The sequence below is a fragment of the Rhinolophus sinicus genome, chromosome 16, assembly GCF_057876585.1.
Source record: "Rhinolophus sinicus isolate RSI-liver-muscle chromosome 16, RSI-T2T, whole genome shotgun sequence".
NCBI lineage: Eukaryota > Metazoa > Chordata > Mammalia > Chiroptera > Rhinolophidae > Rhinolophus > Rhinolophus sinicus.
This window is the reverse complement of record NC_142516.1, coordinates 137,368,347-137,386,896: the sequence shown is the minus strand read 5'-3', so window position 1 is coordinate 137,386,896 and position 18,550 is coordinate 137,368,347. Positions and strand designations below refer to the sequence as shown.

The window sequence follows — 18,550 nt, the reverse complement described above, 5'->3', positions numbered from 1 at the left end:
CGAATATTTAAAATAAATTTAGAAAAATATTCTCATTCAAAAATTTCACAGCAATCTATATGAATTATTGCTTCAGATTCCTGTTTTCTCTTTGTATGGTTAATTCAATGGATGTTACCTTCCGCCTGTGGTCATTCATGTCATCCCCACAGAGGCCCCACTGAGGACCTCACAGATGTACAGCAATGTTTGATTGTCACGGTTTTCTCGTGTTGGCTCTGCTAGATCTAACAGGCCGTCTTTGGGTGTGACTCCTGCTTTGGCAGAGGCTGTTGGTAACTGGTGGCACTGTGTGTGTGATGTGTGGTCCTTCCGTCTTCCTCAGGTCACAGAGCTGTTGGATGTCTCCATGGAGCTTGGCTGCTTCCTGGCTGGAGCTCTCATCTCTTCCCAAGGCCACATGGTCACCGAGGAGATTGTGTCCTACATCGAGCCTATTCGTGACTTCCTGGCTATCATTTTCTTCGCATCCATAGGTAACCTTTCTTCTTTATGTCATAATGTTTGAATTGTATTTGTTCAACACTTGCAGATCACGTCTGGTATCTGTTTATACACATACTTTTATTTATAGCCTATACAGTGAAAACAGTACCCATAAAAACTAGAGTCTAAGGAGACATTTAAAAAGAGGGAAAATTTGGACCAAGGGACGTTGATTGGTTGTCATGCTCTGTCAGTGCTAAGATGCACATGTAGCTGGGCATTAAAAAGGCTCCGATGCCCTTAGGTAAGGACGACCCTCACTTGGGATGACGCCACAGGGAAAGGCACTGGTGCTCAGCCGGTTAACAGCTTAAAGTCAGTGCATCAAAATGGGGGGTTGGGGAGGGAATATTAATTTTGATACAAAGAAAAGTGAACTGACCATGTGGAGGTGTGCTGCTCTGGAGAGTTCACTTTGTCAGGGTTTCTTGAGTGGCCAGTCCTGGCGGGGTGCAGGCGGCGTCAGAATCACGGCCTCTGTATGTCCCAGTGCATCTATGCGGCACCACCCTGTTCACACCACTCCTCACCGCCGGGAAAGCTCACGCACTGTACACTGGTCGGCAGGTTCAGTGGGATCCCAGCGAGGCTGGGACATGGAAAAGCAGATTCTAAAATTTGTATGGAAATGTGAAAGGCCATGAATACCCACATCAGTCCTGAAAGAGAAGCACAAAGTGGGGAAGGTCGCACTTTATGTGAAATAAAAGGTGAAATAAGACCTTTCATGAGCTGCTTCAGTAACTGGATGCCCTCTGTGTCCCATGAGAGAGGCCCTCTCGGTGGACATTTGTCTCTTCCTCTCTGCCCCCTTCTCCCCTCATCCTCTCTCTCTTTCTCGTATGTGTGCGTGCACGCGTCCATGTCCATCTCCCCTCACCCTCTCTCCTTGATCCCCTCTCTTCTGCCCCCTCCTTCCCCTTCACCCCTGCCTCTACTATTGGTAACACCCCCTCGATATGCTAAATAAGCTCTGCCAATTTTTATTCCTTGAACTCCATTCCTGGTTGATGATTGACTTCTTTTCTGTCAATTCTTTTCCAGCAAGATCTAAAAACACTGATTAAACAGTAACCTCATTCTTACTGCATTTCAGTCCTATGCTCCATTCCTAAGACCTCTGGGTCACCCTGACGAGTGGGTGCCATTCCATGTCTCTCCGGCTAGGGCTTCGTGGAATGTGCACTTGTTCAAAAACTGAAATTCCATACATATGTTTTTTAAAATAGACATATTTGCTTTAATACTCCTCAAATTAAGATTCTTGATTCATTGAAAACCATGCTTTCTAACAAAACAAAAATCATACATATTTTTGCTTTGGTTATTTACACGCAGTATATCAACGGGAACTCAACTTAATTTCCCTGCCAGCTGAGAAATGTGCATCCAGTTAGGTTTTTTATTCTCTAACTGGTCAGGGACAGAATCTTTTTGTTCCAGGGGTCCAAGCAACAAGTTAATGGCATCCGTTGAAGGAGACACCTTCACTTTTCTGCATACTTAGACCTCAGTGACGTGCAAATGAATAGTGCGGTCCCCGTTTTTAACAAACGTTCATTGATCTCCTGCCTGGAAGACCTGGATGTGGCTGCTGCATTCAGGGCTCATGAGCCACAGTCAGTGTGGGGGAGCAGAAGGGGTCCTGTGGCCCTGGCACCAACAGGGGTGGGTGCACCGAGGGCTTAAGGTTGCGCTCCTGAGGAGCGGCGGCCTTTGAACAGCAAAGGATGGTTTGGCATCCCAAAGTGACGGAGGGCTGTCCGTGCTGAAGGGAGAGCCAGTGGTGCCCAGGATAGTGCAGGGGGACAGGAGACGAGTGGGACTCCACATGCCCCCCCTCTACAAGGTGGAAATCGGGACCTGCCTCACCTCAGTGACATGCATCCTAGCCCTCATTGTCAGTAAGGGCCCCAGGCTCACGCAGATAGCAAGCAGCAGTATAGATTTTGAATCTGCGTCCTTCCCACTGGACCAGGGTCCACAGACGCTGCTCCATGGCCCACATCTGACCTGATGCCTGATTTGATAAATGACATTTTATTGGGACACAGCCAGCCCAGCTCATTTCTTTATGTTTATGAATGCTTTTGTGCTCAGTCTCAGTCAGCGTGGGCCACCATAACCAAGTACCTTAGGAGACTTGGGCTCAAACAACAGACGTTTATTTCTCATGGTCCTGGAGTCTGGAGCCCAAGACAAAGGTGCTAACACAGTCGGGTTCTTTTTTTTTTGTTGTTCGTGTCAGGTGCACAAAACAGTGTAATAGTTAGACATTTATCATTTATATCCCTCACACAGTGATAACCCCCTTCCCCAATCTACTACCCCTCTGACATCGCACACAGCCATTACATTTCCACTGCCTCTATTCCTAATGCTGTACTCCACTTCTTGTAACTATCTATCTATCTATCTATCTATCTATCTATCTATCTATCTATAATTGTAGTTGACATTCATTATTGTTCAGCTTCAGCTTTAGGTGTATAGTGCAGTGATCAGGCATCTACACACAGTCGGGTTCTGGTGAGGACTCTTCCTGGCTCGCAGACAGACGGCCACCTTCTTGCTGGGTCCTCACATGACCTTTCTTTGGGGTGTGTGTGCACAGAGGGTGAGGGCATGGGAGCACGAGTGAGCTCCAGTGTCTCTTCTCTTCTTACAGGAGACCAGTCCTGTTGGATCAGAGCTGCACCCTGTGACCTCATTTAACCTTCTTTACCCCCAAATACTATCACACTGGGGATTAGGACCTCAGCACATGATCTTGGGGGCAATTCACTCATGGCGACTCCAGCAGCAGTGGTGTGGGGGGTGACAGAGCTATTCTTGAAGGTGCCCTAGAGGTAGTTGTCACATGTCAGGTGTAACCTAGCACCTTGCAGCCCTAGATCCTTGCTCACTTTTATATCTGTGGGTCTAGTGAGTGTGTGCAGTGACCACGAGAGTTGGTGTTTATTAATTAACACAGATCGTGTACCAGTTACCTGCTTCACACGTCATGTTGCATTCACTCATCGCCCAGATCCACAACTACAGATGAAGAAATTGAGGCAGAGAGAGGTTAAGAGGTGTGCCAGCGTCCACAGTTGGTTCGTGGTAGACCCTGGATTTTAGCCCAGAGCCTGTCCTGTTGAACATTGTGCTATCCCAAATATACATTTGGTATTTGTTGTAAGAATGAATGGCCATACGTGGAAAAAGTGTAACATAGCTTGTTTGCCCTCCTGTGAAAGTTATATGTGGCAAAGACATTGTAACATGGCTTTCGTCTCTTTCCGTTTTGTTAACGTCACTAAGTACTGGCTCCAGTCAGTCTGGTGTCATCGTCGCTCTGTGCAGGGTGCTCTGCTCCCTGCGGGGAGGCATGTGAGTGAGTAGAGTCTCTGCCCTCAGAGGGGAAAGAAAAGCTCTGTCATCTGGCCTGTGTGCTGAGGGCCCACGCTGGTCTGGGCCCAGGCGCTTGCTGTGACAATGTGGGACTGTGTGATGACGACCACGCCACAGTGCTGTCCATATAGGACACGAGAGCGTGCGGGAGACCCCGCTCCACCCTGGGTCAGCGAGCTGTGGAGCCTCCCAGCCTTGAGGTGTGGACACTCAACCTCCTCTCCTGTCTTCTGACTCGAAGAGTCATTTGCATCCTGGCCAGAATGTTTTCGTAAAGGAACATCAGATTTAGCAGCTGCTTGCCGTCATGCTCTGCTGTGTCCTGGGGTGACGTCTGGCGGAGGATTGCGCTCTGCGCCCAGGCCCACGCAGCCCACCGCCCGGCCACTTTGCCGGGCGCAGCTGGCTCCGGAGCCGCTGGCAGCAGATGCTTGGAGGAGCACTTCAGGGAACGGCTCGGGGGGATCGTGCTTAAAGAACTTTATCCTGTATCGAAACAACTATTAGGAGCTTGGGAATTTGTAGATTTGTCACTGAGACACGGGTGTGTGTTGTTGGGAGACGTACTGTGTGATCCTGAAAGAATTCTGTGTGTGTCCTTTTCCTAACAGGCCTGCACGTGTTTCCCACTTTCGTGGTGTACGAGCTCACCGTCCTGATGGTCCTCACTCTGTCGGTGGTGATCATGAAGGTATCCGTCCTGCCTCTCAGTCACTCGTGATTGGTACAGTTCATGTTATGTGTGGCTTTCCCGTCACGCAGCACATGTCACTGCTTCCTGGGCCTAATTTCCTGCCCTTAGTGATGCCGAGTCCGTGAGCCCCCAGCTACAGCGTTTACACACAACCCCCGTCTGGGAGATGACGCCCACCACTTTTGCCACTGGCACAGCCGGGATGAGGAGAGGGGTGGTTTGGGTTTGTTTTCCTTTGTTTGTCTCAGAACTGAGTATGTTTCAAATTGGGAGTTAGAAAGCTGGACGGAAGAAACAGCTTTCTGGATCTTCCAGTGAAATCCTTGCGCTATAATTTGACTTTTATCCTAAGTGAATCCAAAGAACCACAGATCCCCTCTCTTATGACACATGCAGACAGACATACATTTTAATGACCACTGAGAATTAGTTCACCGCTCTCCGCTTGTCTGCTCTCTGTGCCTACAAATTACTCAGTTGCTCGTGTTATAATAACTTTTAATCCAAGGTGCAGTTACCTGTCCTGTACCTATCTGGCTCTGCGGATGACAAACATTGACTTAAAATATTTCCATCTGAAGGAGGTACAACCCCTGACGATGGTCTGGCCGCCCCACCAGCACCAGGCTGCTTACCTCCAGATCCTGTCTACATGAGAGAGAGACTTCTCTCGCATTAAAACTGAAATTTCCATCTTGAATGCTGTATAACATTTAATGCTGTGAACGTAGTTTGGAAGGGAAAGAAAGCCTTGTTTTCTGCTGGGGAACCTACACCCTTGATTTTGCCTTTGTGTTTATGTGGTTTTATTTCAGACATTTTGTGTTTATTTGGTGCTTCTGCATTGAGGTGCCTCTCTGTATGTCCCCTCTTTGTGCCCCTTGAGGGCTGCCCCAGCGTTTATGTGGCTCTGTTTTCTGGGTGCTTGGCTGGCAGGGCTCTGGGTAAGCAGTAACACACGGCCACTCTCGCAGTTTGTTCTGGCAGCGCTGGTCTTGTCTCTCCTGCTGCCGAAGACCAGCCAGTACATCAAGTGGATCGTGGCCGCAGGGCTGGCCCAGGTCAGCGAGTTCTCTTTCGTCCTGGGGAGCAGAGCGCGCAGAGCGGGCATCATTTCTCGGGAGGTGAGTCCCCACTCGCTTTCTGTGAGTGCTCACGGTCACAGTCAGACAGGCGCTTTGCCACCGGCCTGGTCGCCATTCCTCATGCTGATGTGCGAGCATCATGCCCTGTCGTGTGTGCGTGCAGGTGTGTGTGTGTGTGTGTGTGTGTGTGTGTGTGTGTGTACACTTGTGCGCTTGTCCACCTGCTATTTTGTACTTACCTTTTCTCTCTGGTTTTGTTCGTTTCTATTTTTTTTAACTTGTATTATTTGCCCTTTTTTAACTGTCTGTGAACTAGAACTTGATGAATATCATTTGATGATCCATGATTGTCACTTTAAATTTGATAAGAAGGAGGTTTTGTGCTTGACTTCAGGGTGTGGGTTGTGGCTCTAAAGTAAAAGAAAAGCTCCCCAGCCCGGGGGTAAATAATGCCGCAGTCTGTTGCTCCCCAGTGTTAAACGTTTAATATTTAAAATCTGAATATTCTTTCAGGACCAGACAACTCAGTTGAGTATTAGCCCTGAATGATCTAAGGGCAAATTGATGCTGTGACTAAGAAAAGCATTTGGTAACTAAAATTAGAGCATTACTGTTTAGTGAAAGCAAATAGTGTAGAAATCTGAACTCCCTACTTTGGAACTGTTGGTTCACTAAGAAATCGCATGCATGCCAGGGCTGGAGCCTGCATGCTTTCTGTACAGACTCCTAGGCGGTGGAAATCGGCTGTTTCTGTATTTCCCAGTGTAGAAACAGTTAACTTCAGGATGTTTTTAAATCATGGATTTGTAGACACACAAGTTCCCAAATAGTAACTTCTATTTAAAGTTATTTTTGAGGAGCATTTGAGAGCTTGCTTCTCAGCATGTCATCAGGTTGGCTCACGTAAACTGATTCTCATAAAAATACAAAATAAATTATTTAACCTAATTTTCTTGACCTGTTAGCCCCCTTCTGCAATCTAAGTTTTGCTTTTTGCCCTTCTTGATGTCTGTGGAAGCACAGTTGACCTTGCTGGGCCTGAGCCCTGAAGCCAGAGCAGGGGTTTGCCCCTGTTCTCATTCCCTTCCACATGGTGGGGCCACCATGTGGGGGGGCCTCCTGACGGCCCCCACCTCACACACCCCGCCCTCAGTTGTGATGTCGATAAAGCCCGCCCTGCCAAGCGACACGTTGAATATTTGGTTCTGCCTACCTGCTCCCGAGTAATAAATTTGGGCTGAATGAATATAAAAGTTTTTATCGGTACATGTGAAATGCTGGTAAGCATTCAAAATTAAGTGGTTGTCTCCTTGTATCCATAAGTGTGAGTAAGATAAGTCTTGATGTTAAACAGCACCAAAAACAATTGCTGAAGAAAGGAAGTTGTGCAAGAGCTCCCTCTGAAAACTGCCCTGCGGCTATACCTTCACTGTAAGTGACTCCCAAGGGGTCAGTCTGCCCAAGGGGTGACACCCAGGTTATATAGACTCCACTGTGTGGACCAGTGATGCATTAACCCGACGACAGTCTCCGCTGATGGTCAAATCTCGGTCTGCCTCACAGCCAAATGTCGCTGCACCTGTGGCTGTATGGGGTGTACCTAAGAATGCACCTGTGGTTGGAGGACATGCGCCTGACCTGTTGCAGGTGTACCTCCTAATCCTGAGTGTGACCGCACTCAGCCTTACGTGTGCACCTCCTAATACTGAGATGACACTCCGTTTTACCTGTTGCAGGTGTACCTCCTAATCCTGAGTGTGACCGCACTCAGCCTTACGTGTGCACCTCCTAATACTGAGATGACACTCCGTTTTACCTGTTGCAGGTGTACCTCCTAATCCTGAGTGTGACCGCACTCAGCCTTACGTGTGCACCTCCTAATACTGAGATGACACTCCGTTTTACCTGTTGCAGGTGTACCTCCTAATCCTGAGTGTGACCGCACTCAGCCTTACGTGTGCACCTCCTAATACTGAGATGACACTCCGTTTTACCTGTTGCAGGTGTACCTCCTAATCCTGAGTGTGACCGCACTCAGCCTTACGTGTGCACCTCCTAATACTGAGATGACACTCCGTTTTACCTGTTGCAGGTGTACCTCCTAATCCTGAGTGTGACCACGCTCAGTCTTTTACTGGCCCCGGTGCTGTGGAGAGCTGCAATTACAAAGTGTGTGCCGCGACCAGACCGGCGGTCAAGCCTCTGAGGGCACCGAGATGATAAACAACTTTGCAAAGTGAAACCTGTATGCAGGAAAAGCAAGTATTTGGGACAGTTCTGTAATTGCACATTCCTGTGAGCCTTCTACATCAGGAACAAAATACACTATTAAGGGCAGAGGGTATCTTCTTCTTTGCCCGGCTTTAGAAATTACTACTGCCATATTTTAGAATCTTCCAGAGTGATTTACTGCATTCAACTGATCATGCACAGTATAAACATAACGCTGCATTTTACAAATCGCCTTGACTATTTTGCCTGGATGTGCCTTTTTTTCTGAAATTAATGTTAACTTTCTATTGTTATTTCATCAGTTCATGATTTTTTTGGTAAAAAAAAAATTAGAAAGCTTTTTTATTTATTGTACAACTTTAGTGTTGTAATCTGTTGGTCAATATTTGTTTTTAAACATTTCTGTGATGTGAAATTTTAATTCTGGCAACAAGTTCAGAAAATTACTTTTAATCCTTAAAACTTATGTTTTCTAAAATGAGACAAATATCTTCAAATGTCTATTTGCTTTTTATTATAACAATTTTAAATAAAACACTTTCATGTCAATTTGTATTAGGTATATCATTCTTTTAAAATATTTAGTTCTGAATCACAAGAATATGCACTTTTTAATAAAGATATTTATGATTGGAATACAATTAATTGAAACTTTATGAAAATATTTTTCAAATTAGATTTTTAAGTTTTACTAATATTCACCAATTTTTTTATTGAGATGATTTGTATATTACCACACTATTTTCCAGGAGACCAAATTAAATGCAGTGCTATGTGCAAAGCCTGAGTTCTAACTTTGAATTTTAAAAGTATATTTTGGTTATTATGTGCCCCATTTTAGGAAAACCACACAAATGAAGACCTGATCCTTACAAAGATTTCCTGAAGGGATATTTACTTTAAACCAGAGTTTTCCTATAAGTATTGGCTTTAAGAGCATAACAATTTGGCCAAAATACTTGGAGTAGAGGGACAGACATTTTAGATGTAATTATGGATTACAAATATAAATTATGGATTGTAGTAATATAAATTAAAACACTTTAAGGTAAAGAAATTGTACTGAATCTGAAGTAAATCAGTGGAGAGATGATATAAATGTGCTTATTTTTAGAAAATATAACAGCACTGGTTTTATTCATTTCTAAGTTATACAGACGGTCTGGGAGCCTTCCCTTGAATTGGTTGAGTGTATACACACGGCAGTGTGGGATGTATTCTGGGCCCAGCCCGCTCATCTGGCAGTCCTGTCCTGTCTGCATTACTGTATCTTCTCCCATCCGGGCAAGCAGGAATACACTGAAGTCCTCTGGGATATGATTTAGTTTGTTTTTTGTATCTCCAGCACCCACAACAGAGCCAGGAGCTTATTAAATTTTGTTGAACTGAATAAAATCTATTTGATGCGCTTACATCAAGTTTTCAACAAAACATGGAGCTTATATCACTCTGTGAGAATGAAGAAAATAAAAATACACACTGAATGACAAGAGGAAATGCCTTTAGGAGACCTTTCCCGATGGAGAATGCTCCTTGGAGAGTCCTAGAACATCCGGACACCTTGAAGCCATGGGTAGCTCCACCTCTATCCCCCTGTGCCCACCCTCCCCCCTTCATCCCTCCCAGGGCCACCATTCCCCCCTTCACATCTTCCAGCCCCAGGACTTGGCCTCCTCATCTTTCACTCACCTGTGCTTCTCATTTATAAACGTGCTCCAGTCTGCCCCATCCTGAACTCACAAAGCCCTCTCTCAACCTCTGTCCTCGCTCTCCCCTCCTCATGCTCTAGCGTGGGGACTTGAGGAAGGCTCAGATTGCAGAAGGCTCAGCACTCATCTCCATCCCCCCAAACCCCTGCACCTGCGAGCTGCAGCCCACCTGCCTCCCAAATACCAGCATCGAACCCGTCTCATACTGTACCACCCCCCAGGCCTAACTCCTCTTAGCATTTCCTCTGTGTGTGGGGGGACAGAGCCAGGAGTGCAGTTTCCAGGCTCTCGGCCTCACGTGGAAAGGTGCTGGCTCAGGTAGTAAATGGCCATCAACTGTGATTGGATGGCCATCAGCTGTGGCTAGTTGGCCGTCAGCTGTAACCAGTGAGCCATTGGCCACTAATATAACTGCTGTGGCTACGCTAGCAGCAAATGGGGGCTAGCAAGAGGATGGTGGCTGAGCCTGCAAGAGCGGATTGCAGTTAGGATGGCGAGCGCAGGTTGCAGAGTGTGTGGATCCTGCTTCCTGTGTCTCCAACCCAGCCACCAGCGAGAATATAGTGGTATGACTCCCCTACCTATGGCTCCGTGGGTGTTCCTTTTTGGCCTCACCATGTCCTGCGTTCTTATGTGGGGAGCAGAGACCCCGCAGGCCGCCTCCCACGACAGTGCATGTTGGGGGAGGGGGACGGGCCAGAACGTGTGGGGTGAGTCCTACTGTACATACTTCTGCCAGAGGAAAAGCATGCGGATTGACGAGCCCGGTAGTCACATCGTGTCATGCAGGGAGTCACGTGGGGTCTCTGCTCCCGCTCCCCACATAAGAATGCAGGACATGGTGAGGACAAAAAGGAACACCCATGGAGCCATAGGCAGGGGAGTCATACCACTACAGTCTCGCTGGCGGCTGGGTTGGAGAAACAGGAAACAGGAGCCACACGATCTGCAACCCTCACTCCGCCGCTTGCTGGCTCAGCCACCATCTTCTTGCTAGCCCCCCTTTTCTGTTAGTGTAGCCACAGCAGTTATGTTAGTGGCCAATGGCTCACTGGTTATAGCTGACGGCCAACTAGCCACAGCTGATGGCCATCCAATCACAGCTGATGGCTATTTTCTACCTGAGCCAGCACCTTTCTGTGTGAGGCCGAGAGCCTGGAAACTGCACTCCTGGCTCTGTCCCCACACATCATCATCCTGAATTTAAAAATCGGTGTCTGGTTTGAGTCCATTCCTATGAGATCAACACCTGAAACACACTTAGAGAATCCTGGGAATTCTAAAGACAGATTGGGAGAAGGGTGTGTCGGCCACCTCAACACCAATAAAAGCTGAGCAATACTAGCTGACCTTAACTGCCTTGTGTCAGGAGTCCCCCAAGCATTTCACCTGGGTGGCCAGGTGTCACACCCGGACCTCCCCATCCCCCCAGCTCTTCCCTCATGCCCCCATGCTTGGCACCCATGTGTGCTGTTCCTTGTTTCCTGTGTCTGTGACTCCTGACTCCTAACCTTCTGACAGGGGGGGCCATCCTCTTCCTTGGTGTCCTAAAGCTTTGCTGAGGGTGTGGAGAGCAGGCCCACAGTAAACCAGCTTCCTCACCTTTCCTGAGGCATCGCACTAAATGTGTGCGATGAATTTTAGTCAGGCCCGAAGGAATCAAAAGGGAGGATGTCAAACCCCAGATAGCTACAGAGTTACCCAGTGGGAGACTAAGATGTCAGTCATGGCTATCACAGCAAATCTTCCAAGGGAGATCAGTTAGGAAAGAATCTTGCCTTGCTTTGTTTAAGCAACAGATGAAAAGTAACAGTTATGCATCACCGATTATACGCAAAGCAGAGGTGAGGAATATGTAGAAGTGAAGACGATAGGTAGTTTCTGCCTCTAGGAACCAAAGCTCTGATGTAGGAGACAGACTAATGAACAGTGCAGAAGGGACTCAGAAGTCAAAGCAGGGCAGATGGGGAGAGCTGGGAAGCAGACAGGAGGAATGAGAGTGGCCGGAAGTCCTCTCCGGGGAGAGGCATGTGGGCTGGACGTGCGGTGGGCAGAGGTCGGTGTGGAAGCGCGCGGGAAGGGCGTTCCTGACAACTCCCTGGCCTGAGCGGAATCATGGCTCTGCAGGGTGTGGTTCTGCTGTGTCAGGGCTACAGGTGAGAGAAGTGAACAGAGCAGATAGCCCGAGGGGGCCCTCGAGCCTCTGGAAGAGGGCGACAGCCATCCCCAAGTCTTTTTCAGATTGCTAATCCTCGGCTTGGTGATGCAGTAGAAGCCTCAGCACTAGACACAGCCGCGGTGCTGCGTGACATAGCCCTGTGGGTGAGGGTTCTGTAGAGACAGAGCATGGAGACGATGACTTCTGCTTTGGACACAATGTTCCCTGAAAATAGACCCAGTGACTCGGAGCCCAGGAGGGATGAGGTGAGGCACAGACTCAGGACCACCTGCAGGAATGGGTGTGGGAGGCCTCTGTGCCAGGAGCCAGGTGCAGGTGCAGTGGGGGGGGGGGCCCATGTGAGGCTGAGACCCCACCAGATGTGCAGATCTTTAAGAAGACAAGCACCGGCAGCTGTTTCAGGAGCGTGCAGGTGAATGATGATGGGCAGGGGGAGGGGGAGCGGGTTCTGCCAGATGGAGAGACTGCGCTGGTGTCTTTGACTTCAGACATCTCTTCTCCCTGGAATCCCTCAGAGTCATTGTGATGTTCAGCCCCGGGTTAGCAGCACCAATGTCAGGACGCTGCTGCAGTGCTGTTGCTTGCAGCCCAAACCGTGTACCCCTGTTGCCCCACCAAACAGCAGGACTGTCACTTGTGACTTCCAAGCTGATACCCTACTTTCGGAACCTAATAAAGGCAGAGCCCCAGGTTTCTCTCTCTCTCTCTCTCTCTCTCTCTCTCTCTCTCTCTCTCTCTCTCCCTCTCTCCCTCTCTCCCTCTCTCCCTCTCTCCCTCTCTCCCTCTCTCGCTCCCCCTGCAACCTTCCTGTGTGGCCCTCAGGTTTACCATGCACACTCCAGGAATTGTGAGTAATCAATCTTGTTCCTCCAAGTTCCCTGATGGTTTTTGTGTATATCCTGTGACCATAATAAGACCACAAGAGCCAGTCCAGCCACAGCATTGGCCCTAGTGGGGGAAATATCTGTGGGGGTGCACTATGAGTCGGCTGGGAGTGACACAACAGACAAGCTGCCAAAACTCACACAGGAAGAAGTAAACAATCTGGGTGGGCCTATAGCTACTAAAGAAACTACATCAGTAATAACCTTGCAAAACAGAACACCAGGCTCACATGCGTTGACTGGTGAATTCTACCAAACATTTAGGGAAGAGATTATACTAAGATCTACAACAGGATAAAGAAGAAAAAATCCCATTATCATATCAATAGACACAGAAAAAGCATTTTACAAAATTCAACACTCATTCATGATTTTAAAAAACCCAGCAAACTAGCAAGAGAAAAGAATTCCTTCAACTAGATAAAGAACATCTACAGAAACCCTACAGTGAACATCATACTTAATGGTGATAAAGCTTTTGTGCTAAGGTCAGGAATAAGGCAAGAATGTCATCTCTCACCACTCCTTTTAAACATTATACTGGAAGTCCTAGCTAATGCAGGAAAACAAAACAAAACAAAAAAGGAATAAAAGGTGCAAAATTGGAAAGAAGGAATTAAAACTATCTTTGTTCTTGATACCAAAGAAAAACTAAATAAATGGATAGTCCAATTCATGAATAAAGTCTTGTTCATTGTGCCAAAATGTAAGTTCTTCACAACTTGATGTATAGATTCAGTGAAATCCCAATCAAAATCCCAGCAAGATATTGTGTAGATGTTGACAAACTGATTCTAAAGTTTATATGGAGAGACAAAAGACAGAATGTTCACTGTAATATTGAAGGAGAACAAAGTCAGGAGACTGACACTATCTGAATTCAAGACTTACTATAAAGTTACAGTAAGCAAGACCATACGGTATTGGCAGAAGAATAGACAAATAGATCAATGGAACAGAATAGAGAGCCCAGAAAAAAAAGTGTGTGTGTGTGTGTGTGTGTGTGTGTGTGTGTGTATTTTTTCTTTCTTTCAACTGATCTTTGACAAGTGAGCAAAGGCAATACAATGGAGAAAAGATCAAAAATGGTGCTGGCACAACAGGATATCCACATGCAAAAAGATGAATCTAGATATGGACCTTGCACTTTTCACAAAAATTAACTCAAAATAGATCATAGACCTAAATATAAAATGCAAAACGATAAAACGCCTAGAAGATAACAGGAGAAAATCTAGATAACCTTGTGTTTAGATACAACACCAAGGCACAATCCGTGAAAGAAATAGTTGATAATCTGGCCTTTATTAAAATTAAAAACTTCTCTGTGAAAGACACTGTTGAAAGAATGAGAAGACAAGGCAAAGACTAGGAGAACATATTTATAAAAGACATATCTGATAAAAGACTATTATCTAAAACAAAGAATCCTTAAAACTTAACAATAAGAAAATACACAACACAATTTTAAAAATGGGCAAAGGAACTGAACAGATACCTCACCAAAGAAGATATACAGATGGCAAAGAAGCATATGTACAGATGCTTCACATCATATGTGATTGGGGAATTGCAAATTAAAACAGCAATGAGATACCACTATACACCTATTAGAGGTGGAAATCCAAAATGCTGACAATAGCAAATGCTGCTGAAGATGTGGACCAACAGGAACTCTCAGTCGTTGGTGGGAATGAAAAATGGTACAACCACTTTGGAAGACTGTTTGGCGGTAGCTGACAAAACTAAACATCCTCTTACCATACGACCCAGTGATCATGCTCCGTGATATTTACCCAAATAAGTTGAAAGCTTATGTCCTCACAAAAATCTGCACATGGATAGCAGTTTTGTTTCCAATCACCAAAACTTGGAAACAACCAAGATGTCCTTCAGTAGATGAATGGATAAATAAACTGTGGTACATCTGGACAATTGAATATTATTCAGTGCTAAAATGAAATGAGGACTCAAGCCATGAAAAAATGTGGAGGAATCTTAAATGTATATTACTAAGTGAAAGAAGCCAATCTGAAAAGGCTACGAGGTCCAAAAATTAAGTTCGCGAACTCATCCTGGAAAAAGTGCTACGTACCTCATTGCTGAATATCACTACAGTCACCTTTGAAGTACTCCCCTTGGGAAGCTATGCACCGACACCAGTGCTTAGTCCACCCTTCAAAGCAATTGTGGAACTCTTTCTAGAATGGCCATCAGAGCTGTCATTGTATTACCCTTGATGTCCTGACTGTCATCAAAATGTCTTCCTTTCAATTTTTCCTTTATCTTCAAGTACAGAAGGAAGTGACTGAGGGCCAGAGCAGGTGAGTAGGGAGGGTGTTCCCATACAGTTATTTGTTTACTGGTTAAAAACTCCCTCACAGACAGTGCCGTGTGAGCTGGTGCATTGTCATGATGCGAGAGCCATGAATTGTTGGCGAAAAGTTCAGGTCGTCTAACTTTTTCATGCAGCCTTTTCAGCACTTCCAAGTAGTAAACTTGGTTAACAGTTTGTCCACTTGGTACAAATTTATAATGAATAATCCCTTGTAGGGAAGATGTTGAAGAAAATTTGCCTTCATTGATTGATGTGAGCTTTTTTTCTATTAGCTTTTACCTGTTCCTGTCTGTGAGGTGATTTTTGTGCTGTGATCAGGGCTTGAGTAAATTCCCCCTTTGGTCTCATTCTCCTGAGCAGGGGAGACATGAGATGAGGTTTTCTGTTTGGTCTCGTTCTCTCGAGTAGGGGAGATATGAGATGATGTTTGTCGTTCTTTCTATGTTATGAAGTGATGGTGAGCTTAGGGTTAAAGAAATTCTTGATCAGGGGTTGAGAGAATTGCCTCTTTGTTCTATATGTTTCGCCCACATCAGCAGATGAAGTGAAGAAGTAGCTAAGTTATATCAGGACAATGTGACAGACACATTGCCAGGCCTTGTTTGCTTATCTGGATGAATTGGCCCTTTGGCAGGATGGGCAGCATTCATATCAGTAACTGTGGGACCCTCCCGGAACTGGCCATTCCTGGAGGGGGAGGCAGGAACAAGAAACTTGGCTCTAAGTTACATCTGAGAAAATAATATAAGACAGACCTCAGTTGGCAGTGTAATTATTAATATTATTTCATCATTTGGTCATTGGTGATTTCTCATCATTCTAACATTTTGAAGACTTCCAGCGATATGCAGCTTAAAACACCCGGGGATGTCCTGACTTCCAGCCGCAAACCTGGTGAGGGCTGGCTGGTTCCCAGCCTCTCCAGTGTGGTTCTTCATGGTTAGCCTCCTTGAGAACTTGTCAGCATCTAGAAAACTTGTATGCAGCTTGCAGCTTACAACATCAGAAGACGTCCTAACTTCCAACAATAACAACAATGGCGACAACAACTGGCAACAGTCTTCAGATTGTTAACACCTTGAAAGGTATATGCAGCTTGCAGCTTATAGCATCAGGAGACGCCTTGACTTCTAACAACAACAAAGACAACAGCAGCAACATTCTTGGGAACTTGTAAGCAGCGTGTGGGAGACGCCTGAGTTTCTCTCAGCTACAGACCTGACAAGGTTTTGATTTATGACTTTTCTAGTGCTATTCTCCCCCAGTTTGGTGAGCTTTCGGCATCTACTGTAATAGTTACTATCCTACAGAGCTTATTCCTGCCTTTGGATACTCCTTACTGATATTATTTGTGTATTTAGCCAAGTAAGTTTTGATCAATAGTAAACATATGTTGAGCGCTATTAAACTTATATGTATGCGTACTCCTCTGACATGACATTATTATCAATGTATATAGTTTAGTCTTAACCACCTTTAGTTTCTGACATTAACATATTCTCTTAATTGCCTTTGTCTTTTGCTACTGCATATTACTAAATAAATTACTTAGATATTAAAGAAATAAATTAATTAGCCCCATTCTAGTGTGTGTCCTTCCTCCTTCTTTTCCCCACTTGTCATTACATCCCTCTGATATCAAAAAAGTGTAGCAACATCGTTGCAACAAGTTCGTGAGCTTCATTGTCAGACCTCGTACATACTGTTATTCCAAGTGTATGACATTCTGGAAAAAGCAAAACCGTAGAGACGATAAAAAGATCTGTGGTTGCCAAGGGTTAGTGGGAGGGAGGATGAAGAGATGGAGAACAGAGGATTTTTAGAGCAGTGAGACTATTCTGTGTGATTCTGTAATGGTGGACACTTGTCAGTATACATTTGTCAAAAGCATAGAATGTACACCACCAAGAGCGAGCCCTACTGTAAACCATGGTAATGATGTGTCAATGTAGGTTCATTGACTGGGAAAATATAAAAGCCAGTATGATTCTATTTTTGGTTTGTAACTCCACTTTTTATTTCCTACGTGATTTAAAAGACAAGTGCACAAAAATAGTTATATATCTATGTTACTGAGCAAATAATGTATAAATATATAAATGGTCAAACTCCCCTATCAAAAGACAGAGATTGGCAGAATGGATAAAAAGCAGGATTCAACTATATGCTGTCTACAAAAGACTCACTTTTTTTTTTTTTAGAACTTTTTTTATTATTATTAGTTTTAGGTGCACAAAACAAAGTAATAGCTAGACGTTTATCATTTATATCCCTCACACTGTGTCAACCCCCCTCCCCCCATCTACTACCCCTCTGACATCGCACACAGCCAATACATTTCCACTGCCTCTATTCCTAATGCTGTACTCCACTTCTTGTAAGTACATACATACATGTTTATAAACTTGTAGTTGACATTCATTATTGTTCAGCTTCAGCTTCAGGTGTACAGTGCAGTGATCAGGCATCTACATCATCCCTGAGGTGGTCTCCCTAATGAGACAAGTGCAAAAAACTCACTCTTGATATAAGGACACACATAGGTTAAAAGTGAAAGGATAGAAAAAGATTGTACATGCAATTAGTAACCAAAAGAGAACAGGGTGGTTATACTAATACCAGATAAAATAGACTTTAAATAAAAAAATTGTTACTAGGGACAGAGAAGGACATTATATAATAATAATAATAATGCTGACAATATAATGTCTTTCTTTGTCTTTTGTAATAATGATAAAAGGGTGCATTCACCAAGAAGAAAGAACAAGTATAAATATATACAGTTGACCCTTGAACAATATGGGCTGAATGGCATGGGTCCACTTATGTGCAGATTGTTTTTAACTGACCTGCACAGTTCAAAACCATGTAGTTCAAGGGTCAACCTCGTGGTTGGGAATCCAAATATGTGGAAGGCTGACTTAAATTATATGTGGATTTTTGACTGTGTGGGTGGTCAGCACCCCAACCCTCACATTGCTCAGGGTCAACTGTATGCACTAAACATCAGAGCTTCTACATACAAGAAGAAATCTTGACAGAATTGAAGGAAGAAACAGGCAACTCGACAATAATATAAGAGACTTCAACACCCCATTTTAAGTCATAGATAGGAGACCCAGGCAGAAGGTCAACAAGGACAGCGGACTTGCACAGCACTATAGACAAACTGAACCTAACTGACATGTACAAAATACTCCACCCAACAACAGCAGAATACACATTGTCCTCAAGTGCGCATGGAACATTCTCCAGAATTGGGTCCCTGGAGACATTGCCTAACTTTGTGAGATATCGCATTGAAAAATATGTCTTGGAGCCTTTTTCTTTCAGTGCCCCCTAGTGTTTCATCAACCTTGAAGCAGGTCAGTCCACTGAAGAATTTTAAACAGGAAGTAGTATGATCTATTTTCCATTTTTAAAACATCTGGCTGCTGAATAGATGAGATATTAGAGTAGGACAAGATTGGAGGAAGGGAGAAGAGATAGGATTTATTTTTATAGCCCTCAATAAAGAGGATGGGGACTTGGCCAGGGTAATGGCAGAGGA

At 45.0% G+C, this 18,550-nt stretch overlaps 1 protein-coding gene across 3 annotated transcripts in view; it reads left to right on the top strand.

Moving 5' to 3' along the window:
- SLC9D1 (solute carrier family 9 member D1) overlaps window positions 1-8,439 on the top strand; it is a 51,714-nt gene extending 43,275 nt beyond the window's left edge. For 2 of the 3 annotated variants that reach the window (XM_074329562.2, XM_074329561.2), the window contains exons 11-14: window positions 326-476; window positions 4,491-4,570; window positions 5,548-5,697; window positions 7,751-8,439. In XM_074329562.2, coding sequence (XP_074185663.1) covers window positions 326-476; window positions 4,491-4,570; window positions 5,548-5,697; window positions 7,751-7,864 — 495 coding nt within the window. In that variant the 3' untranslated portion in view covers window positions 7,865-8,439. Of the gene's footprint in view, window positions 1-325; window positions 477-4,490; window positions 4,571-5,547; window positions 5,698-7,305; window positions 7,481-7,750 lie in introns of those variants that run through there. The other variant, XM_088793656.1, reaches the window with a different exon arrangement.
- Window positions 8,440-18,550: the final 10,111 nt, after the last annotated feature.